The sequence below is a fragment of the Calypte anna genome, chromosome 14, assembly GCF_003957555.1.
Source record: "Calypte anna isolate BGI_N300 chromosome 14, bCalAnn1_v1.p, whole genome shotgun sequence".
Taxonomy (NCBI): Eukaryota; Metazoa; Chordata; class Aves; order Apodiformes; family Trochilidae; genus Calypte; species Calypte anna.
Genome location: NC_044260.1, coordinates 9,703,902 through 9,729,741, shown reverse-complemented (window position 1 = coordinate 9,729,741; position 25,840 = coordinate 9,703,902). Strand labels below are relative to the sequence as shown.

At 38.7% G+C, this 25,840-nt stretch overlaps 1 protein-coding gene across 3 annotated transcripts in view; it reads right to left on the bottom strand.

The window, feature by feature from the left end:
• ABCC1 (ATP binding cassette subfamily C member 1) overlaps positions 1–25,840 on the bottom strand; it is a 49,784-nt gene extending 23,944 nt beyond the window's left edge. For all 3 annotated transcript variants that reach the window (XM_030459599.1, XM_030459600.1, XM_030459601.1), the window contains exons 1-12: positions 25,724–25,840; positions 13,974–14,150; positions 13,128–13,253; positions 11,693–11,830; positions 10,525–10,650; positions 8,663–8,724; positions 7,673–7,804; positions 6,409–6,636; positions 5,554–5,731; positions 4,676–4,837; positions 3,830–3,922; positions 2,496–2,699 (exon numbers count right to left, since the gene is read on the bottom strand). In XM_030459599.1, the coding sequence (XP_030315459.1) occupies positions 2,496–2,699; positions 3,830–3,922; positions 4,676–4,837; positions 5,554–5,731; positions 6,409–6,636; positions 7,673–7,804; positions 8,663–8,724; positions 10,525–10,650; positions 11,693–11,830; positions 13,128–13,253; positions 13,974–14,150; positions 25,724–25,771 (1,674 nt within the window). In that variant the 5' untranslated portion in view covers positions 25,772–25,840. The remainder of the gene's footprint in view (positions 1–2,495; positions 2,700–3,829; positions 3,923–4,675; positions 4,838–5,553; positions 5,732–6,408; positions 6,637–7,672; positions 7,805–8,662; positions 8,725–10,524; positions 10,651–11,692; positions 11,831–13,127; positions 13,254–13,973; positions 14,151–25,723) is intronic.

Below are 25,840 nucleotides of genomic sequence, written 5' to 3'. Positions count from 1 at the left end.
AGCTTAAGACAGTGCCCTCACACTCAACACAGTGATACAGTCTGACAACTGGAATCAGAGGTTTATAAATCTAAAAAGAGCATTTTGGTAACTTCTTTGCTCCTGATAATGCTTTTTACAAAACAAGAACATTTGATTTGAATCTGCTGTTGTAAAAAAAAAGTTGATGGTTGATGTAAAAAGAAGTTTCCTCTTGGAAAGGTTTCAAGTGCTCACTTTCTTCAAATACCAAGGGTGAAACCACATACATTCCAGGATATTTGTGGTAAGGAGACCACTGCAGGAGAAGGGAAGGAGAGGGAGGATCACTAGTTTTTCTTGCCACTCTGTTTCAATTTAAGGCAACTCCCATGGTACTAGATAGTGGTCCAATAATATATATGGAGGGGAAAGTCAGAAATACTCCACTGCTAACCTATTTTATATTTTGTAGAGACTACCACAACTCTAGATTTTCAAGTAAAGCCCACCTTATCACGGATAGATTTTTTTCCAAGAAACATGGAATGTTACTGCATTACTGAGATGATGCCCCACAGTATCTAAGCAGTTCACAACTGAGACTCCTAAAATCCATGATGAACAATAAAAGACACTGAACCATTTTTATCATCAAACATACATGTAAAAAAAAAAAAATCCAGATACTTATTTACATCTTTTTAAATGTATATAATAAAGTATAGAAAATTAAAGTAAACCAAGTAAACCCAAATGTTCCCTTTCAAATCTATTCCCTTCACAGTGTTTATTTCCATAGTTAACACTCATGTCACAAGATCCAGCAACTCTTTGACATAGATTGCCACTTAAAACAAGAAATCAAGTTAGGCTAAACTTAGTCATTCCCTCTCCTACAAGACACAAGCAGCTCCAGTGCCTAAGGACAGTCTCATCTAAGCACAGTATCCATTGAAGACATGAAGAAGACAGGCACTGAAGACAAAAGCCTGACTGCTGTGAAGGCATGCATTGTTCTTCATGTGGTGGCTGACCCAGCTGTGCCTGGTACAGTAGCTTGTTTGTACAGTCCTTAGTTTGGACAACCATATCCCAGGGAGAAAGCCCTCCCACAGAGATAAAAAACAAGACATGGTCCAAAGAATAACCTCACAAACAGCAAGCCTGCAGTCTCTGTTACCAGCAATTATCAGCACACATAACAGTAGGGGAGGTACTGCAAAATGAGTATTTCCTCACACTGTTATTGAATAATGTTTAAAGAGCACTGGCCATGGAAACAGGAGAAGAAGCAGAGGAAATAAAGTGTTTTTATGTCAAAATTTCTTTCAAGTAGGAATTTGCAGTAATTTCTTAATCAGAAGTTCAGAAGAACATAATTGAAAGAACAAAAATTCAAGAAAAAAAGCTGTTAAACAGCAGTCTTGCACTTCAGGATGAATCAAGTCTGTCCCAGTGGGAAACCCCTTAAGGTACAGGTCCACTGCCACACATTGACAGTGTGCACTGAAACAGAGCTAATTGTTAAGGGAATGTGTCTTCTCAGACTCCAAAGAATGGCATTAAGGACTCCATCTGCATAGTTTCATTTGGAAAGTTCATTTAATAATGTATTTACATTAAAACCATCTAAGACTTCTTTTAGAAAAGCATTCACTGAAGAATGCAGCTGAAGATTCCTAGACAGGGCACAGCTTCTTCTGCCTTTCATCATGCCCGAAACTTAATGTAAACACTAAAAATGTTTTCCAGGATGGAATCTGATGCTGGAAAGTACATTTAAACACTCAACTAGAATAGCACATATTTCATCCTAAAGTAGTCATAGCTTTTATTTGCTTCTGCAGAGAACAGCAATGACCACTTGTTCTCATAGGGTCTGAAGGAATTTTGATGTGATCTCACCTTTTTCTCCCTTTTATTAACTTAAATGTAAGCTAACAATAAACACAGTGGGGATGTTTCACATAATGATTTTTTTTTAAGTAAGAATTTAAAACAATCCCAGGGTACATAATGGCTTTACAACCCCACATTGTTCTTAAACAGATGCTGGGAGAACCCAGGCCAGAGGTATATCTGGTACACAGCCTCATCCCATTTGATCAAGGTCTCTTTATCTCTCTGCTGCTCCCAGAAAAATGCTGAAATAAGGGAATTTTTACTGTGAGCCACAGCTACCACATGGAGTGTCCACCAGTAACCTCTTCTACATCTGATAGTTCATTTAATCTTAGGTTCCTCAAGTGCACAACAAAAAAACAGGGGAATGCAGAGGAGGATTTTATTTTTGAATAACACAACCATTAACTTCTATAGAATATATACACCTTTTCTGTTACTAAGTTTCAAAGAAAACAGTGGTGCCTTTTCACAGAGAAGTGGATACGTAAGTGTTCAATTTCCTACCACTGCAGATGGCATTTTGACTCTTCCACTCATTAAAAAACCAAAACCAAAACAAGTTCTCAAGCATAGCCTTGGAAAGCTTAACCCCACACAGAAGAGTGGACTTCTCGATTTGTTCTACTTACCAAAAAAGGAGCACAAACCCAAGTGAAGGTTGCCATTGCAGCAAGGTAAGCAGATTTTTTTAGGACTTTGAGTTCTTTCTGTCTGATCTCTAAAACCTTCTCTCTGAAGGCTAATTCCCAAGCATAAAGTTTCAAAACTTTAATCCCATTGAGAATTTCATTCATCAGCTTAATTCTGTTGTCTTTGCTCTTCATTTGAGCCACCTAAAAACAACATTGCAAAAAATAATTAGCAGAGCACAATACTTGGCAGACCCACAAAGTTCTGAGCTTTGTATTTTGCAATAGCAAAATTTACCTCATTATCATCAAAAGCTTACTAGCTTTCCAAGCAGGAAATCTGAGATGCTATCTGAACAAACAAATGCACAAAATTAACAAGATGCTTTAAACCAATTAAAATAATGCTTCATGCAACTAAAAATCCAAGCCAAGACCAAAACTATTGGGTGCTGGTGTAAGTGGGATTAACTCTACATCAGGAAGCCCTGGGACTAAAGTTCCTCTTATGTACAACTTGCAGACAGAAAAAAAATAAACTGCTACAGTCAAACTTCAGTTACGTGTTGTTTGCATCTAACCTTAGACCAAAGTTGGGTTTGCTTTGTTTTCAGAACTGTCAATGGCTTTCTGATGGTGCACTAAGGCAAAAAGCTTTCTATTCAGCCATAAAAAGTAAATCCATTCTTCACAAGTTTGTCTTCTTGAAGTATTTTAATGAGGGCACTGCAAAGCTCAAATGATGTTCTGACTCAACACTAGGCAGTTAGTAGCCTGTACCAGTACAGCTATTCCAGACAGCTCTTCCCAGTGGCAGTCTGGCTATGACAAGCCAGATAGCTCTACTGTCCCATGTAGGAGCTAAATGCTGTGTTATATCTAGCTGAACACCTAAGAGCTAAAAGGTTTTATTTAAATAAATCAGTCTCTTCTGTCCTTTAGTAGATGTCCCCATGCAGCATATAATGGGGCTGCTGGAAGCAGTTTTTGCATGAGTGAATCTACATTAACTTAGGTGCACTCTCACTCTAACAAACTGATCCCTTCTAAATACAATTGATGAAGAAGAGCCAACAACTAAGGCTTCTTTCCCTCCTCATCCTTTCAGTAGTGGGGGGCTGGGGAACAACAACAACAAAAAAAACCCAAAACCAAAAAATCCAAAACCACTAAGAACAAACGACATAAAGCTGCAACACCTCTGACCTTACAAAAAGGGAAGGGAAAGAAAGAGATAAATAGAGGGAGAGAAAAAAAAAGAACATGCCAGAAACAAGTTAAAGAACAGAACATGTTCCTTAGAAGCTCTCTGTTGCATATATAAAGGTTCTAACCTGATAGGTTTTTGTCTTCATTGCCATCACAGCATTTATCGGAACCAAAAGGATCATAACAGCCACTCCTGCCAGCACTGAAGGACCTAAATTCTGAAAAGTACATAATCATTAACATGTATTCAAACTCATTTTCTAAACATTGAGCCAAGACACTGCATATGCTACACAGAAGAGTTCTGAAATAGCTTTTCAACCTTCCCTTTTCAAGAACAGCTTGAAGGAAGAAGTAAAGGATCAAGTATGGTCTTGGGCTAATGTTTATGTGCTTTGCTTTTTGAAACAACCATAAATATGTAGCCCCTATATAGAGAAGTAGATACAGATTGATTTCTTTATATGTCTATCTCCCTGTTCATGCACAAATAGACTATTTTCTCCACTTTTGGCTGGTTTGCCTGCTTTTCCTAAGTAGAGACCCATGCAGGGACTGAGCAACTTCTTGGGGAATTTCACCTTTCAGAATCACAGTGAGAATCAGGAGGAATCAGCCTTGTGGCTTTCTAGACTAGAATGAGCAAACATCTTATACAGTGGCTCACAGAGCACAGAACCAAGACCAATTTTCTTTAAATCAAGTGACAAGTGAGATACTACAAGTGCTGTAGTTGCACAGAACATAGTAGCTGTCATCAGCATCCTTCCCCTGTGTGCTCAGGAGTGCAAAGTAAGAATCTCCTGCTTTACTTTTTGACAGCAGTGACAAAACCACCTCTGAACAGCTTCCAAACAGCACTTCCACCACACTACTGTAAAACCCCCAGTGGTCTAAACAGCTGTTTGTAGCATGACAAAAGGAAGCAGCACCTTACAAAATCAAAACAGCAAACAACAGACAATACTCACCTGCCACAGTAAGTACAGTGCTAATATCACTTGGAAAGGTGCAGACCAAATCATGTTTATATAGGTAGCCAAGTCCATGAATCTCTGAGCATCCACAGACATGAGATTCACAATCTCACCCACAGTTGAAGTCTTTCTAGCAGAATTTGTAATAACAAGTGCCTAGGTGAAGATTAAAAAAACAAAAATTAAGGCAATATGAGTGAAGACTGACTCACCTGCATTTTCTCCACAAAATTCAATTGCTTTACAGAGTTTCATCTTTAAAATTACAAGCAACCCTCTTCCTGCTTCATATTCTATTTACCCTGCACCTCTTACAAAGTGAAAGTTGCATAGTTTGAAGCAAGCAGCTGGATTTAAACTAAAAAAGAATTAAACACAATGAGCAGTCCTTGGGGTAAGGACTGATTGGTGGTTTTATTGCTTTGGGGAGTATCATTGGCAGCCTTTGTTTTTTTAGTGCAAGATGTGGAATCTTAACTTCTTGTCACACATTTTTCTCACACAGAACAACCAGTCCACAGCTTTCTAAAATGCTCCTGCTTATTCCAAGAAGAGATGGCACTGATAATAAGGCCCAAATGAGGCTGTAAGTGTAGGTGCATACTCATTTCTGCATAAACTGAAGCAGTTTCACACCCTAGTCTAAATGAGATAATGTCTCCCACTTGGCAGTGGCAAGAAGGTGCCTAAACTTCAACTAGTAAACTAGATAATTCCTCTATCTTAAAAGCTTTTCCTTATAGACTAGATACTCCCTTATAGTGTTAGGAATCAGCCTATCAGAGTCTCCTTAGTATTTTAATTATCCATACTTATGCAATGAATTTGCAGTCACCCAGATTTAACTGTCTTATGTTTAAAGAAACACCTACCTTTCGGTAAATTACACCAACAATAGCTGTTTTCAGCCTCATTCCAGTTACAAAACAAATATGGAAATACTGGTGAAGAATCAGTGTCTGCAGACAGGCACAAACAAACAGCAGCCCGGTATAAAAGTATCCTTGCCAGTTTGGGGCAGCTTTGTTATTTACAAATTTGATTAGCAGTCTGTGGAGAGAGGAATTAGTTCTCTTGAGGTATCAACAACAAAATGAAATGGCAGGGTTACAACTTCAGAGTATTCCACACATTATATGGGTCATGCAAGCACTCAAACTAAAAAACTTAGATAGAACCCTTAAGCAAATTTCTTAGAAACTGGAGATGACTTTATACTAGCACACATCACTCCCTCCTCCTAATAATGTGCTACTTCAAAACATGAAGTATGTACCTTACGTGTACAGCATTCTCTTGAAGCTACACTGAAGTCTCACATTGCCCCCAGCTAAAATACAACCACTTACTTAAAATGCACCACTTTTACTTCTCACCTTCAAGTAATACAACTACTACTCCCTTAGCTCTCTGTTGCTTCACATACTGTGACTTAACTGTCCCACATTACAGGTAAGAATAAAGTCAACTCTCATGCTATTGCTGATTTTGTTCCTGTCCTGCCTTCTTAGTGTTAGAAAGCAATATAAGAAGTCAAATATTTATCACATGCTGTTATAAACCAAAAACTAACAAACCAAAATAACTTGTATGCACGGTCTCTAACTTGCGTGACAACCCTTCCCCAGAACCAGCTGAAGGAAAGGCAGCTTGGTGAGTGAAATACTACTGTGTTTTAAATTCTATTCACATACTTTCAATACAATAATAAAGTATATAGGTCTTACTTCAGAATTTCTGGGCCTGTAAACATCAAGAGATCATGTGCAGCTTTAAACAGGAAGCTCATGAGAAAATATGGTCCAAAGGTTTTATATAACACCTTGAACAGAGATGCTTCAGATCTCTTCTGAGATGGTTTTATAATCAAAGCTTCAGCCTCTTCTGTCATATCACCATTTGAATTGCTTGACTTTTGCTGCTTTTTGGGCAGGTATAACATATTTAATGGTTGCCTGAAAATAGAACAGATACATAACAGAGCCTTTATTCAAGAACAAAGAAAACTGGAAAAATGCACAGTACAAACAAATGAGATTTAAATGAGATTTTTATGAGATGCTTATTGCTCTGCTTAATAGTTTAACTGCATTTTATTCTCAAACAAACATCTTTTTAATCATTCCACTATAACTAAACAAACTGGCCCTTTAAAAATGGTCTTCTTTTTAAGGATAGGCAACATTTCTGTTGAATCTCTCCTATAGGTCTGCCCTGGTGAATGAGATATAGGGCTGTAACTTGTGTTAAACTTAAAGAGCAAATGGCATTGCTATTTTAGAATCCAGTATGTTGAACTTTCATCAGATTCAAGACCTCACTGCACCACTGGAATTAAAAGACTGCAGTCAGATTTATGCCTAGTCATCCCCAATGGAATAAACACATACATTTCATACATCTGGCTTATGCCAAGCTACATACTGCTCAACTACTAGGACAAGAAGTATGTAAAAATACATTGTGTAAGCAAGCAATTTTCCTTCAATGAAAAGGTACTTCTATTTCCTGCAGTAAAGGATGATGAAAGTAGAATGGAAACAGCAGGCAGGGAGACTTTCTAATTTTAGTCATCTGGATTAGATGCCTGAGCTCCCTATATATTCAAAGGAAAGGAATACACTTATCACTTTTACACTCTGAACTGCCCTCCTGAGGCTTCACTAACTATAGAGGGAGCCCAAGCTCCTAAATTATGTGACTGAATTTGTGTGAAAATATTCCCTCCACAGGTAAAAAACTACACATCAAAAGTAACAATAATCAGCTGTGGTTCATAAAAGACTAAGGGAAACTTGACACAGCTCTTCATAAAGAAGACACACAAGGCTCTTGGTTCTTGTTCAGTACAGACAAATTCAGGGCAAATAGAGAGCTGCCACTTGGGCCTTAAAAAAGCAGATGACAAGCACATCTAAGTAGAGTCTGAGTAATTGAGCTTTTGAACCTCCACTTCTTGGAAGAACTGCCAGCCATGACAACTGAACTTACCTCTTGGTCTTTGCCCATTCTTTTGCCCAGTTTCTAGCTAAACTTGGCACCACCTCCTCTGATTTGTCCTCTTTATTTAACGACCACAAATCCTTGGCTTCCAAAGGTCTCCGATAACCCTGAACCATCAGCCTGTATTAGAAAGAATCAACACAACACATTTAAGAACATGGAAGATATGTGTGTGTGTATAGAGATATATTTGCATCCTTACACCCAGACACAAAACAGAGACTCCTACACAAAAAACCATGCAAGAGTTAGCACCTGTAGCAACTCAGGCCCAGATGCTGAACCATACATACATCCTCCCTGTGTCTTTAAACACCAAAACATGTAAGCATCCAGAATGTGCCACAGAATTAAAATTCCAGGGAAAATTAAAGAAAGGATGGAGTGATCTCATTTGAAAATCAGCCAGGTAATTAATATTCCCATGCCTACCAAGTTTCAAAATCTTTATTAGCCTTTAATTTTACAAAGCAACACCTTTCATCTAGCTTTCTCTTGGAACTCTGGCCAAGTACTAACCACAATTATACCCCAATGCTATTTTACACAGTTTTGTGTTTGAACTTACAAGAACATGTATGGAGATAGAATCATATAGCATAACTAAAACTAAGTGAAGAAAAAAAAAAACCAAAACTTATTGGATTAAAAGAGCTAAGAGTTTTGAATGTCTTTGTTTCTGAATACAGCAGATAATTTCTATCTTCTTATATTTCCCAAGGAAATACTTTTCACTGTATTCTTTTAGCAGACCCACTAAATATATACTGGCAAAATTTAAAAATACAAAGACCCTGCAAAGGAAGTAAAAAAGATTAATCAGATTTGAAAAAAAATATCAATTACATCTATCTTCAAAACAACCCATCAAAATAAGTAATATTATTATTGCACAACTGTTGCTAATTTAATTCTGAAAGCAAGATCCTAAATTGCCATCTAACTTTAACTGGTGCTTGGGCATCATCTTGATCTTACCCAGTGATCCACCAGAATGTGATTCTGGAGAGAAAAGAAGCACTGAACTCTGGACACGGATTCTAAAGGAGAGAAAAACAAATTAGTCCACATACAAAGTGACTGATACAGGGCCAAAAGAAACAAACAAAGCAGAAAAGATGGTTTTGGAATTCCTTTTGTTTGCAGTATTTTTTTCCCATTACTGAACTTGTTGAAAGCTTGAAAACACAAGCACAGCTTCAGGGCTGTCAGCAGACTCGACTACTGGAATGCAACAAGTAGGTGAAGGGATTTTAAAAGACAGTGCTGGTAAGACAGTGTCTCAGGATGTCATAATCAGTGCCTACCTGTGTCAGTGCAAGGTATCCTACCATATGAGAGACTAAGTATGTTAATTAGGCTGAATTAGTCGTAAATTAAAAATTCCAATCTACTGCTCTAGCAGTCACATAATTGTCATGGTTGGAAAAGACCTCCAAGTCAACCACAAAAAGTCAAGTGCTGTGACACCATTGAAAGAGACACACATGAAAATTGATTTGTAGCTCCATGCAAGCAACCCAAAACAGACCCTAGAACCCCTGCATCTCATTTATCAATAAGATGGAAAATGTAAATATATGTAAATGTATGCATCTACCTCATGTTCTTCCTCAAGCACAAAGGCTGCCTGTTTCAACTGCTCCAGGTTTACATCCTCTCCTAATCTGGTTGGATTAAAACAGCAGAAAGAAGGCTGGAAGAATTTCAAAGGCACTGAAGTTGATTTACTTCCAGAATTCCAGTGCAGATCTCTCTCTTGCCTCTATCATTGCTCTGAACAGTATCTAAAGAAGGCTAAAACCAGCTATCCCTCTGGCATACAAACCACTAGGGTTTTATCATTAAGTATATTTGGAGCAATTTGGATATTTCCATCTACAAAAGTGACCAAATGCCATTAGAGTACCACAATTAAAACACATATACCTGCACAGTGTTTGCCACTGGTAATGCAGGGCACCACTGGCACAGAGGACAAGGGCAGAGAATTCACTAAGTGCAATTAGCTGTGGACCTTTTCGAGTTAAAGGCAACATTTATTTTCCCCCTCACACATTTTCCTTTGTCAGTCAGTGCTACCTAACATCCATCAAATCAGAATTACAGCTTCTAAAAAATACAGAACTGAGGTTTCTAAACTTGGCACATCCAAACTCCAGGCAGTGACAGGTGTCACTTCACTGTGACACAGAAGATCTAGCCCAGAGCTATGCAAACAGTATAATGATCCAGCATCCCTTGGGTCACTTTAGACCCATGCAATATAGCTACCACATATAATTAAGGACACATGCAAAAAAGATCATGTCCAGATAAAATTACATTTCTAAATCCAGACCACCCTCTAAATGCTCTTACAATTGAGTTGGTTCATTTTTGCATGACCCAAGAGAGGTAAACAGAAATCAAAAGTATCTATCCAGATTCCCAAGTTTTCCTTATGCATTACTGCCTACTGAATGCTATCAGGTGACTATAAAGGCAGCACTTCACACCAGAATTTCTCACCAATTACCAGAAACACTACTGAATCTCTATTGTAAATATATATTGTAGATATACCATCTATATATCTACATATGACTTGACCTACAGGAACCTATTCAGGAATGACTGAAACAACATTTTTGCACTCTCTCTTCAATACAGCCTATCCTGTTATAACTGTTACAGCCTTCATCTTCTATGTCATGAACTGAAGAGCAGAAGGAACACTCTGTTGCAAACAAGACAAAACATTCAAATTATCTGGCATATGGAAGACTATGGGCCTGTAACTCACTGTACAGAATATTGCACATATGATGCTCAGCACTCACTGCAGACTGAACACTTACAGGATCCTTTACTGTTTCAGAAAACAAAGGTGGTTCTTCTGGGAAACAACACAGGATGAGCTGTACAAGTAACAAGATGAAGTAGATGCCAAAGGTGACATAACGGAATGCATCCACTCCAGCACCCTACAAAGGAAGGTAATATTGCAATTAGAAGGCCTGAAGAATTTCTTTAGAAGAGCATATTACTATTAAACATACACCAGATCTTTACTGTAAATCCAGCAAAATACATAAATGTTACACTACTTAATTCTATGCCAATAAAGTCAATACCTGTTTTGATAAAGGTAAGGTTAAAAGAGAGGAAAGAGATGAAAGATACCATTTATTTTTAATCAATTGCTGCCATAAACACTCAAGCACGAAAAACTTTGGTAGAGAAACTTTCTTTACACCACAGTTTATATTAACACAGCAAACTCTAATTTGAAGTCAGGGTATTCTTTCCAGGAACAAGGCAAATTCATTAAATGGTAGGCATAATCAGAAGAGCAGAATTCACTTTATAATTTGTTGTGTTGTACTTTAATTCCAGAGGTTCTTACATGTTTTTGACTCAGACTGATACATAAAGCATAATACACAGACATCAAAGCACAGGGACAAATGGGGACACACCTCCACCCACCAGTGAAATCCCACCCCCAACAACTAAAGAGAAAAAATCCACTACCTGGTTTAAAGGCTTTAAGTAATAAAATGAATATGCCACTTTCAGGCAGCTCCACGATTAATGCAATATTTGAGGCTGCCTTACTATAAAGCAGACTGACTTAAAAATGTTTCACTTGCACACTTTCATTTTGTCTCAGCAGGTGTGACCATCAAATCAACTATTTCAGGAAATCCACTCTATAATCAACAGGAAGATGATGTAAACCCCTAAAACAGTTTTCTGTCACAGATTATACACTTTTTTTGTACTCGTGCAGATACATCCCCTTTCTGGAACAGCCAGAAAAATTTTCTTGTAGACTGCTGCAGTTAAGATCACTATGAATTTCACCAGCATTTCCAAAGTAAGGCCATTAAGTCTTGTTTGTTTTGCTTTTATTACCCGAGGAATGACCATACACTGAATGAGTCATTAACTGACTTGACTGGCATACTTAGCAAGGAACTACTCTGTTACTGTAGCATTTGGGATTATTTTGCAATCACTTACCGTATTTAAGGCATGTATTACTTTGGATCTAAAAATCACTGTGGCACATGACAATGAGATGAGCCAGAAAATCATCATTACCCCTGAAGACTGGACACCTTTTAGTCTTTCATATTGTATTAAAAATGTAGCAAGCAACTGTGGAGAAATGAAGATAAAAATAAGGTCACAAGCTTTAAATTTCACACTACATTCATACCTAAGGTACTGTGCTAAAGTGTGCTTATGTAACATTTTATAGCTAATATCTCCAATACATTGTAACACCTAGATTAAGTGTACTTCAAAAATATGTATAAATAGGCAATTCTCCAGAGAATCAAATATAGGAAGTGGACAAAAAAAAAAGAGGAGAGATATATACATAAAATATATAAAATACAGAGGTAAAAGGCCATGTCCATAAAGTCTCTGTCAAAAGCTGTCAGTCTTTATTTCTTTACTTTTAAGGTTGCATGTCACAAATCAACATGCAATTACACCAACACTACATCCTTTCCAACTATTCCTGACTAATTCTTTTTAAAATAAAAAATAGTCTCCATATACAGCCCCGACATCAAACAACCTGTCCAAATGTTATTTTGTCTCTGTATTTTGTATGTTCTCAGAGTCCTTAAGAAATTAATCTCACTTTGCTGCTACAAAGTGCAGTTTTAACCAGCCTGACAAATGCTTGACATTTGCATTATTAAATGGCCACAATTTAATATTTCTTCCATCTGTCAGTATGTTTCAGGTCTGTTTGGTCTTTTTCAGTTTTTTGTTGTTGATGTTGGGACTGTTGTATCCTGCCCTGTCCCTCTCCTCAAGTAACATGTTCAGTCACCACCATTCCAAGTCTGTGATAAATGTAAGGCAACTGACAACAAATTAATAGCAAGGCATTTCCCTTGCCATGTAGGCTGCAGAGATACAGGTATGAAAGTAGGCAATATGTGCCCATCTAGGTATAAAGCACAACTATGTGCTTTGTAAGACTCTTAGGACTTTTTTCCTGCCACCAAATGTAACAAAAAAACATGCACTAAAAATGTCATAACTAAAAGAGTTTGTAATAAGATACATAATAATGCAATGCCTTTGACAGTCTTTTACCAAGTTCATTGTGATCTGGGTTTCAATCAGTCCCCTCAACTTGATTCCTCCACTCCATCCTTGAGTCAAGCTATTGAATAAATAATAACTAAAGCCCACCAACTCAAGGCAAGACAACCAGCAGTGGTTTGTGTGCTGCCATGCAACACACTGAGCACAGCTGGGTTGGGGTTTTTTTTCCATTTTTATTTTATTAAAAAAAAACAAGACATTTCAGAGTTCAACTGCAGATTAAATCTGTATGTACAGATTGCAGCTCCAAGAATTACTACACTGTGTAATACTAAGATGTGTGTTACTGCTTGGCATTAACAAAGGCTGTAACAGAAGAACTTACCATTGTTATACCCAATACTGTAGGCGTAACAAGAAAAAAGGGAGCTCGAAAAATATTTTGACTTCTTTCCCAGAAAGAGTAGAAGAGGTCTGCCCAGCAGACTATCCACAATATTAAACCCAAAGCCTGCAAAACAAAAGTGTTTCATACATCAGTTCACACAGATTTGGCAGCACAATATATACATGAACACTATATGTTATGTGTTAGTAAAGGAGTCATCAGCTCTTCTCTTTTGGACAATTCTACAATATGCACAAAAAACTGAGTAATTTGGCCATACAAGAAAGTTTTAGTAATTTTTAGTACCATATAATTCAATGTGTTATGAAGCAGAAAGATGGTGAATCACTCCTGAATAACAGACTGCAACACACAATACTACTACAGTTCTTAAAACTTTTCACTCGTTCTACGGGGGGAAAAAAAAGTAAGAAAACATTAAGTACCTATTTCACAATGGAAGTGAAATAGAACACCTGCAGCAGCTCTAGAAATCTGTGCTTTGTAACTTCAGAAGTTGACAGGATAATGAATTCTTTTTATTATTGAAATAAAAGCCTCGAGATTAAAATGCCTTAAAACAGTCTTCTCTAACTGGACTTACAAAGGATTTGCATGGTTTTTGCTATGTCAGAATAAATCTCAGAAAGCCTACTGATAAAAGGGCAACAGAACCCCATAAGGTGTGGAAATCAAACACAAGCAGAACAAGCAAGTTGCAGCTCAAGTGTGCATACAGGCCAAGATTGATGCTCGACTAAAATAGCCCACGAAACCATAGCCAAAAATAGATTCAAACTTCCAGACAAGCTTAATAAATTCTGATTTTAAAAAGACACAGACCGTTTTGGCTTTGTTGAGATTTGACATCTGTATGTAACCCCTGTCATGACAACGAAGGTATAGAAAGTACACTGGGAAGCAGACCCACAGGTAAACACAAGGAATCCAGATCAGGACTGTGTTCTGAAAGCATGGGGTAAAGTCTGGATTTTCTGTGTGCCATGTCAGATTCCAATCCTGGGGAGAGAAAACAGATCAAATGGAAAAAAAAGGCAAATGCAGAACTTCAATATTTAAAGAAAGAAATAGACCCACCTGCTTTATTCTCTCTTATTGTATATTTATTTATATTTGCATTAAACCAGCTTAATCATGTGATATATCTAATTTTATTGCACTTTTTGTAGCTCAGAGGTTTTAAACCTTCACATGACATTACTGCCACTTGTACTGGTTTTACACAGCTACCACAGCACACAACTCACTCTAATGTGATACTGCAATCTTTACCAGTACTTATCAGATCTTCAACAGTACTAATCACTAATTTTCACATTGTCATTACAGAAAAGTAACATGACAACACTATCTCCCATTATAACCTCTGTGCATGTACATACTAATACTGAGATACACCACATTCCCAAATTCCAGTGTGGAAACACTACCTGGCACACAGTAAAAGTGAACAGCACAAGACACCACCACTTCACTGTTTGTAATGTAGTCCCATAGCTCCGAAGCTGTCTGCAGCAAACTCAGCTGAGACTTTCTGGTTATTCATAACAACAGGGCACAAAACTAAGTAAAAGGCTTGCCCTTGCAGCCCACTTCCTACTCAGTAACAGGAAAAGGTACATCAACACATTTCAGTGTTCTCTGATTTCTCTCAAAAACAGAGTAAAGCACCATACAATCAAACCAAAACTGACACAGTAATAAAAATGTGATCACCATTTCCATTACTGGTTTAAGAACTATTTACATTGACAGGCTATTTAGTAAAATTAACTTTCATTCCATACCGGCACAAGTTAGAGAAATTTCTAGCAGGAAATGTTATCTTAAAATCACTAACTTTGCTGTCAAATGATCACAAGTCACTTCCTTTCAAGTGCTGCAGGTTTGTGATTCTCCCACAGAATGATGCAATACAGAGATATCACTGCTGTAGATGGGCTGTAATACTCAACAGCAAAAAAGCATAGCTCAGAGGCTTCTGTTTAAAAGCCACACAGTCAAAAGTAGCAACCCCATGCCCGAAGGGTTGTTAACCGCAGTGTCATTTTCAGTTGCAAAGCATTTGACAGCTTACAACTGCACAGTCAGTAACCCTTCTTGTCTGTCAAAGTCTGAGCTGGTCACAGATGAGGAAGTGTGATGGTCATCCTAAGTGTGATGATCCTCATTTTATAGATGAGGAAACAGAACCAAAAGAAGCTGTAGCGCCTGCCCTTTCTATTCCAACATCAAAGCTGGAAACAGATCCCACTGCTCTGAATCACCACACTTTGATCTTTATTTGTCCCCATCTTCCACTGATTGAATAGTTTCAAACACAACTACAAAGAAAGGAAAATAGATCTAAAGAGAAACAGAAGCTATAACTTGCAAAACTTTCAACTCAAGACTAACCAGAAACTACTTTATCAGAGCAGATTTCCCCTTAAATTTGACCATTCCCTATTAACAAGTTTTGGTGGTTTAAAAAACAAAACAAAACAAAAAAACCAAAAAAAACCCAGGCAACTTCTTTTGAAAAAAAATTAAAAAAATATTTTTCCTTCCCCACCTCCCTCTCAATTCTAGAAGTTCTAAGACTTCTTTCTCAGTTAGATAAAAGAACCAGCAAGCACAGGACACCACTGTTATTTTGCTCCTCCAATTTCACAGCATTCTATAAATTCTTCTCACTTCATGTAATTTTTGTCAGGTTTAAAAAAAAACAACATTTCTGAACTCAAGGAAATTAACATTGGTAGAGCATAAAAATACCTGGTTATATTTTAGTGTATCTGCACAGGGGTCATGTAAGTTGTTTGTGACAAGGCAGCAGCTGTAAGACGTAAGCTGCTGTGGGCAAGCCCCATGCTTAGGAAGCTCCCAGCCTGCAGATCAGCATCAGAAATTTCAGCTGAGTCATCCTTACATTTAGCCACGGCACAAATATGGTTTTGGCATTCTAAGTTCCAGCTGCTCCATTTCAGTACAACAGCCAAGAGAAAGTCTCATGACTCTGCAGAACAGTTTACAATTCACATATTAAGGACAGCTAATGTGATTATACCAGTAAACTGACAGGATCTAGTGAACTTTAAAACAAACAAACAAGAGCACTGACATACTTTGTTGAGTAAATATTTAGAGATCTCCACTATGCTTAAGAAAGGCACCATCACATTTTCAGTGATATTTAAATTCTTGCTGTAAAATTAGTCAGACAATTACCAGAAAGAACTGAGCAGGTAAAGCACATGTCAATGCCATGTGGCTAAATAAAACTAAGAAGTGCTGTATGCACTGTATGCTGTATGTGTATCAGCTGGAGAATATGTGCATACTTACACCTGAAATTCAAATTTGCAAATTATCTTGAAGTGTTTGTGCATGAGAGGCCATAGTATACAATGCAATGGTACTTCATAGTATCAGAAAGTCAAGACAACTGGGTAGTTTGGGGCAAGATTAAAGCTAGAATTTACCAGTTACAGTAACATCAGAAAACCTTCCTTCATATTTTTCCAATATATGGTCCAGAGGCTGTTGATATCAAGCAGGAGTTTGCTTAGATTAAATGCACCATTACTCTCTTTACAAGAGAAATAGCTACACACAGATGACGTGCAGGAGCCTCTTCCATTTTATATTCATTTCAAGTGGCAAAAGGTAAAGACAACATGCATGTGGTACTTTTTCCTGCTTATTCTCTAAGTGAAATTCAGGCTATGTATACACAGAGTGCTGCAGTGCTGCAGACCAAATACTTGCTGCTGAGCACCTGATGTCCACAGAAAACGCCTTTTATTCAGGTTAACAGAAGATGAGTTGGACAGTTTGCAGGAGAGCCTGCATCAGCCACTAGAGCACATTTCCCACTTTGCAACTGTCCAAAAAAAAGGTGCTCAGACCACATTTGATTGAACATGCAGGACAGGGGACTTACACCACAGCAGCAGCCTCCCAGTCTGAGATATTAATGCCCTCCATGGGCAAAGTCAAGAGGAACAGAATCCATTAAAAAAGAAAGGCATATCCTAAGTTCTGCATGGAGGATACTATAGCTTCACAAGAGTCATTCGTAGCTGGAAAATATGTCACTCTCAACATGAAACTAAGATGTGTTCATATGCAAATCACAATGTTCAGTTACACAAGTCTAGACTAGTCCTGCCAGTTTTGGTTCTGCCATGCTTCAGCTTTGCTTTATAGAAGGCCAGTTTCAGAGGTTTTTTTTTTTCAAGCAGAGACCAAAATTCTGTATTGCTTAATGCAAACACTCATTGAAGAAGACCTTTATCTTAATTTGCAAATTAGCAACATTTTTTCTGACTCAAGTTTTAGAAACACTATTTTAGCCAGTTTTATTAAAGCACTAAGTTGCTCCATTTTCACATCTGAATTATTAGTAATAATTTTCACCTAATAATCAGCTCACCCTTCTACTTTGCAAGGGTACATCCAACGACAGAGACCCAAATATCCATTGAAAGCCTACACAAACCAGCATTCTCCAGCAATGAAGCAGGAGGAGAAAAGGAGTTGGGTCTGTAGCTGTTAAACTGTATCATCTGAAAGCAGCCATTAAGCTATGACTGCAGGCACCCACAGGAAAAGAATCAGTGTGATCCTTGCTCCCTTGTTGGTAGATGTTGGCAGAGAAGAGAACTGCTGTTGGCTTAGTTTTAGTCCAGCCCAGAAGAATCACGTCTCAGATGTTAAATAGTTTCAGGTTGGGTTGCCTGTTTTTTAATTATTTTAAAATCCCTGGACAATTTCCTAAGTTTCCCAGAATAGCAGATGGGTATTTTTAAATGTATCCAACCTATTTCTCAGTTTCCATTTCCATCACCAGCAGTGTGATTGAAAAAAAATATCAGTAAGCAGTTTTTGTGCCCAATAGAATGCTTTCTCTTATAGTACAAAAAGGCTTCCTTATCACAGTTTAAGTGAAACTCTACCTCCAAGAACAGCACATAAAAATGCCTGGCATTTCCCAGACTCACATGCACTTATTCACAGGTAAATCACTTATTTAACAGTACCCTGATAAACCCTAGGAAACTAAAGAACTACATTGCTTCCTGTCTAAAATTTCAGGAACAGACAAAATAAAATCTTTGGCAGTAGAACTGTAAGAAAAAAGTTGCAACACAAAAAAATCAGTTATTCTACCTCTGCTGAGGCAGAGTACAAGGAAGCTGCATGCCTCCAATGTGCCTAATCTAAGAAATAAAAGTATCTGACACTGGACAGGATCTTGTGGCTGGCTGCCTCCCTGCTGGCAACCAGGAAAAACTGTTAAATGAGCAGCCAGCAGCCGCCTGTTCTCACATCAATAATCCTACTTGACCCACAGCACATTTCAAAACTCTTACTGGCAGAAACAGAGACCAAAATCACTCAGTTTCATGCCTGCTGTGCGCATGTGTGCTGGAGATGCAGGCTGCCAGGGACTGTTAAATCCACCTGCATGAACCAGCTGTGACTGAAAAAATGATTTAAACATCGCCACACACCTACGTAAAAAATGAAATTACAAAACCACACTGGAATCTTAATAGTAAGTAATCTTAACAGTAAGCCAACACTCTTTCAAATGGAGTTTGACACTGACATAAGTGTGTACCACACCTCATCCACAGAAGAACCCCCTCCTTTATAGTAGCAGATTTCTCACACTTATTTTTCCTAAGAATAAAAAACATTTTCCATTTAATGCAATGCTTGCATTTAGTAGAATGCAAATAATTAACTCAGATGCTAACACTGTAATTGCAGCTGAAAACTTCTATTATAATAGTACTATAATAATAACTTTCTCATTGAAATAGGAAGTGTCACAATCTAGCAACTCTAGTTAGCATATTAAAAACTCTTCCAGTGTAGTACCTGTAAACCTGGCTCAACCATTCTCCCTCCAGTGCCATGAGGTTACAGGCCTTTAGCCTATGCTATCTAGAACGGGCAGTTTCCTTCCTGTCTCTCTCAAGATGGGAGATTTGGCTCATCTGGCTGAGCCTTCAGTCTCAGAAGAGCTGTCAACATCAGTGGATAATGGCAGGGGGAGCAAGGAGTGCGGGGTACAGGAAAGGAACTCTCTCTTTAAGGCTGCTTAGGAACTCTGACCTTACTTTTAAAGCCCCTAATACCACAATTCTACATTAAAACAATAGTAAAAACCAGTTACACAGTTGAACACACTGAAAATTAAGGAAAACAATGAACTTCCATGATCCAGATTTTGCAACAGGTTAGAAGGAGGTCTGCTTTCAAGTGAACTTAAAAGAGCGCTCCAAAATTATGCAGCACCAAGTAAGTTTTACTCAATTAGCTTCAGAAATCTTGAAGAAAGATGGAAATTATCTTTTTCTTTTTACCTCTACAGGACAACTAAAGCTACCATGCAACTGAGAACCATCTCCTCTTATTTGATATTAGAGACCTGGGGATAGGGGAGGGCTGTTTACCAAACACTGAGAACCAAAACATTTCTCCTCATAAAACCAATAATGGAGTAAAACTACTGATATTAAACGTGACGTTTACTGGTTAAAATGCTAGTAGTAGTCAGGAAAGCAAGAATTAGATAACAGTTTGCAAAAGTTAAAAAAAATACAGATCTCCAATTATGATTTTAATGTGTTAGTCTTGTCCCTGAACAAAAGCCTTCAGTCATTCAAAAGCAAGCCTTCTAGCCCAGCCTCCCAAAACACAGTGTTCAATCAAGAACCCAGATGAGGGGAGAGATCGTGGTCTTTCTTCTTTTGTTTCAATATGATTCTGAAATCTAAACTTTATTCTTGTAGTCACTTAACACTGTCACAAGACAAAATCGTCAAAACAAGACAGGGAATGTTAAAAAAAATAATCATATAATAAACAGGGATACTTAATTTTTTAAAGAATTTCTATGAAAAAGATTTAGGGACAAAAAATACCAGTGTTTCCAGCAGTAGGGAAATACAGATAATTTCTCGTGTTTTCTATTAGCAGTGTTTTTAGCAAGACTAAGTCCTCAACAGTAATGACTTAATTAAGCAGATGAGTTGTTAACACAGCCAAGAAAATGCCTCTACCTTCTATCACCTGATCCTGAACTTATAACAGGTGTCTGCACCTCTTTGTCTAAAACACAACTGGTATTTCCTTATGTTTACAAAGAGGTAAAATTAAAATCCCGTGTTATAAACAGCACTGCATCGGCTGAAACTCTATGTAAAATGACAAGAAAAATCCCTTTGTTTCTCTTTAGCTTAAAGTAAGAAGCTGACAGTAACAAGCTGCAAAATAAAGGAGCACCTGCAGCAGTGGAATTTACAAGGACTGATCTTTGTAACCCTACAAGCCACTGAATAATGGCTATTTTTTGTGGGGGAAAACATGTGACAGATTACATCAGCACTTGCAAAATTAAAATGTTTAGCCTTTTACTACATATGTATCATTTCCATGCTGTGCTGTATCTGAGAGTACCATGAAACATTTGGCTGCATGACAACAAAATATTTACAATTCAGTTTCAGCAACAAAAGGATGCTTTTTTACCCTTCTATAAAGTTGTTCATTGAAATTACTGTTGCTTAAAAGGGAAAAGATTCCTGCTCTTATGTCCTTTTTGGACCAAAATCAGGACTTCTGCTTAATAATGCAACAGCCTCCATATCTAGTTCAAATCACTGTGAGAAGTTTGGACATACCTGGGTAATAATCTTATAAAGGGACTAAGGTAACAGCTTAAGCTGGTATAAACTGTACCCAAAGCTACCACAAATGCAAACAGTGAGAAAACAGTAACGTATGGAATTCTGACTCTATTAAAAGTACGCAAAAGGTCAGTAGCCAGCAGTCGGCTTTTTAGGGATGTGACCCAGAGTGACTTCAGTGCAACCCAGGCTGACCTCCACTTAGTCCCAGTATAGCACAGTGTTTCAGTGTAAACTGCATTGTAACTGATGGAACAACAGTACAAGTTGTTCAGGTAGTTCGATGTGTTTTTTCCCCTCATTTAACTTTTTTGAGCAACCTTGAACTGTGAGCTGTAAAATGACAGGTTACCTGTCAAGAAAACCCCCATCAGCAACAGAAGAACAGGCTTCATTTTCCTTTATTTCCCTTAAACTGAATTATTCTGGACTGAGAGGTAGCTTAATTTCAAATGCAAGTTTAATTTCCCTGCAAATTTAGAACCTATTAAATGAGAGAAAGCTGATAAACAAGCCTCTGGGTTCCATTGCTAAAAAATGTAACACCAACCAAGCCATGAGAATCAGGGCTATCAGCTATTAATTACAATAAAACCATGGTCTCGTGTAAAGATTTTTCTGTTTAACACTGCTGCTACTCCTCCTCCTTCTCCTCTGGTCCTTGTGCTGTCCACATACAGCCTTCCTACATCAGCAAATAGAAGCAGTTTTCTGATCTGCACACTCTTTTAAGCTCTTAGTACCTAGCTGCTCAGAAACGCATTTATAACCTCAGCTGTAACGGTATCAAGTTAAGAGTCTAAAGTCATAACTTGTATCAAGCCCACTCAACACCACAGCACCTCCCCTGGCTCCACCACAAGCATGCTGAAAAAGCACTGAAGACATTTTTTACAGTGCAAAACGCTGCAGGAGTCCAAGACACAGGCTAATTTACTGCTTTTCTAATGCACGAAAGCATAAGCCACAGAACTTCAGAACATGAAATTACTCGGTACCTAAAAAGTCTGGTTTTCCTTCGGACCTCCATTTCAAGAAAACTTGTGTGCCAGTGTTCTCGTAAACAATATAGGCATAGCAGTTGTTTACTTCACACAGTATCACTTCAAAATTGTCAGCTAATCATTATAATGAATTAAAGAATATTTTTTTCTCCTTAATAAAATCCCACCAAGCAACACTATTGTCTTGAAAGATCCTAACAGAACTGCAACCAGCTGAGGGAGGCAGGTGCATCTCCCCTAGCTACCACGATAGAAGTCCAAATGCAAAACATAATGCCTTCAGGAAAGAACATTTATTAAGCCAGACAAAACATGCCAGAAAGCCTGAGAATTCTGAACAGCAGCAAGGGAAGCAGATCCCAATCCAATCCAGCAAGCTGGTCCCAAGATTTTGTGTGCATGGATCTGCCTCACCTTTTCTCATCTACCCTATTTATGTCCTTCAGTTCAGTTCCATATGAAGACATGCTAAACCCAGAATGGTGTTTGAATGCAATTTCTTTACTGACAAAGACACCACAAAAGCTTTCTGCACCAACAAGAAGCCTGGGTTTACACAGGCCAACACAGCTCTAGTAATTCAAACAAAAAAGAGATAAAACTTGCTTTTGTCCAAGAAGTGAATGGCATTAGTTGCTTTCAATTCTTCCACAAGAACTAAAAGCCCAACTAGAAAAGTGCCAAAAAAAAAAAAAACAACAGATGAAGAGTTAGAGGAAGCTTCTATTTAATATTCTATTTAATATTCTATTTAATCTATTGGTGAGCCTTGAAAACTCTTAAGTGTCACAAGAACTCTTTACCTCTTCCTTTAACAATTCCAAACATGAACAGACATCTCCAAGTGATACTGCATAGTTCACAATTTCTGAAAACTGAAACTATCAAAAGATTTTATTCAACAGAAAACCAGCAAACAATTTCAAAATACAACTGTACTGAAACGAACCTATTGTGTGACCACCATGCAGCTAGGTCAGCAGGCCAAGGTGTACAGTCAGTTCCAGGTTGGTATTGACACTTATTTCTGGTTACTTAAAGATTTCCTCACACCACTTGCTTTTTTCTTTTTCTCCACTGGTATTGAAGCAAGGCAGACTGCACTCATGTGCCAGTGATAATCTAGGCAAAGCTATCTCAGCATGTCAGGTCACATATTAAGTTTTACTGTTTAAACAGGCACATGGAGTCCCTGAACTGAAATGCAAGTAGGAAAAATATCCCTAGACAAGTAGTTTTGTTTTTTTTTAAAGCTTCTAGTGTTATCAAGAGTTGTTTTATTAGTAACTTTATACTACACAACTGCATCTTTCTTTATATTATGGTCAAAATACTAATTCTGAGATACTCGGAGATGCCTGAGAACACACTGAAACAACCTTCCAAAAAGAGTATTGTTCAAAGGAAGCAGAAACAGTTTGGTTTTGTAAGCAAATCTGGTTGTAGTGAAGTTAATACGCCAAGTGGGGGTACAGAGATAGGTTACAAACTGAGGAGAAAGAAAAAAGGAGGGAAGAAGATATCGAACTTTCTTGGGCTGTTGACCTTTTAGGGTAAGTTTTAAATAAAACCAATCTGTTTAATTCTCAGACAAGAACTTCCAACAATAACATTCCTTGGGTGTGCAAACAAGAAAAATCCTGGCTAGCAAAGCTTAAGAAGATTAGCATAGTCTTTAAGGGTCCATTAGGTCCTTTCAAACTGTAAAGTCTTCCCCACAATTTAAAACTGAGTTGCCCCAAACTCTACACCATCCTTGACACAAATCATATCTCTTCCTTGATGCCAAGTCTTGTGAGTGCTAGGAAATCCCTCTGGTCCAGTGGCAAGGCTTCAGCAACAACAAAAACAGCTCATGTGACCATATACTTCAAACATGTGCCACCAGGTATCTACCTATCACTTTGAGAAGCCAAAGAATGCAGACCATGAGTCTGGAAGGACAGTAGCAAACACACAGATGATAACTAGAAGCCCAGTGAAGCACTGTGTATCTACAGAAAATCCATTACAACTGCAGCTTCAAATAGTAGCAACTATGGGAATATGAAGCAGGCAGAATTTCTGTAAGAACCAAAACCAACATTACTACACACACATCCCCACTACTGGGAACAATACAACAATAAAATGGATACAGAGTGGTGCTTATGAGGACAAGTTCAGCAAGAAGATTTTTCCAAACATATTTTACACTGACTGAAATTTACAATTGTTCTTTTGCAGGATTAGGCGAATCCAGAAATTCAACAACCACACCCATAGGATCTTTAGCTGGAAGAAATTAAAGGCATGCCATTTGGAGAAGGATGACAAATCACAAAAACATCTATATTCTTGGGAACCAATGCAAGTAGAGAAAAAAAGGTATGGAGTAGTTATGACATGCCACAAACATCAGATACAGGTGAGCACATACAATTGTGTTTTCGTAACAAAAGAAGCTGCCATAATAAATTCTGTATAAAGTAGTTGTTCCAGTCTCCTAAGTGTTGTTCTTGCTTCTACCTGACATTTCATGTCGATAGTTCAAAGAACTGGCAGCTTTTTCACAAAACTACTACTGTCTCACCAGTTTTTCCATAAACTGAATTCTGAAATATGTATTCTCTAAAACTCTTCAAATAAAATGTCTCATTCTAGGAGAGGGGGAAAATATATTTGATAACTCATAATTTATCCATTTCTGAGAAGCCTGAACATTATCTGAAAAGAGATACGAAATTAAACAATGTGAAAGAAGGTTAACAGTCATTGTTGATCAGCTGGAAAAGCTAAATATCTTAAAGTTTTAATTCTTTTATTAATATCTGCTGAGTAATATTTTAATGGTTCTTGAGATAAATGGTACAAAGGCATTTGTTGATAACATTTTTAATAGTAATCTTCATTAGCTCAATAAAAAAATCTAAGATATAAGAAAAGTTCTTTGAACAGTAAAAACAAAACAAACCTACCACATTTGACTGTTGCCTTTATGTTGCCTTCATCTGCTCACCCCTTTTTTTTTTTTTTAACTTCCACCTCTCTCTCCTCCCTTTCACACAACCTCCTCCGTGCAACCTGTTTCCCCTTTAGAAGGATTTTTCCTACCCTCCTGCCTTCCCAGGAGCCTCGCTGCTGTCAGCACCTGCGTGCCTCTGTAGGAACCCTGTACCTCACCGCTGAGCAAGACCCACACTGCAACACTTCACAACACTTGCACATCACTCACCTTCCCGTAGCTGGTTTTCAGCTCACCCACAGCGGGCTGCGCTCACCACTCTTCATTAAGGCAGAGCGAAAATATTGCCATACAATCACGCGATACAGCTGCTAGACTGCAGAAAGCGTATCGCTGCCCTCCTTCACAGGACAGCACACCAGTCCCTGCTACGATGGCAGCACTCTGTCACCGTTATTGTTATCAACGCCTCAGCCTCGAGTGAGACAGACGAGCGGCGAAACGCCGTAGGCAGAGACCGCTCCGGTGACTCGGGAACTTGTCTCCAGTCTCTCGGACAAGCCCTCACTCACCGGTTCCCCTTTCCAAGCACTTCCCCGCCGGAAACCCCGAACGCCAGGGACGCCGGCTCCCTCCCCAGGACCCAGGCGGGGAGACATCGCACCCCGCCGGAGACCAGCGAGCTCCGGCCCTGCGCCCAGCCCGCGGCCGCTTCCCGCCGGTGCTCACACGGGCAGGGGCAACGGGGCCCCGGCACTCTGCCCAAGGTGAGAGCCGACATGGGAAGCTCCAGGTTCCCCGCCGCCGGGCGCGGCCCCTTCGGGTTCCGCCAGCGGGCCACGACCGTGCCCCGTCCCACCCGGCTCGCCGCCATCCCTCAGTACCGACACCGGCAGCCGCCGCCCACCCGAGACCCCGCGGCCCCATCTCCCCGCTCACCCAAAAGGGTTCGTAGCCGCCGGCGCTGCAGAAGCTCTCGATCCCCATGGGGAGCGCCGAGGCGACCGCGGGCTCCCGCGGCAGCGCTGTGCCTCCCCCTCCGCTCCTCTCCGTGCC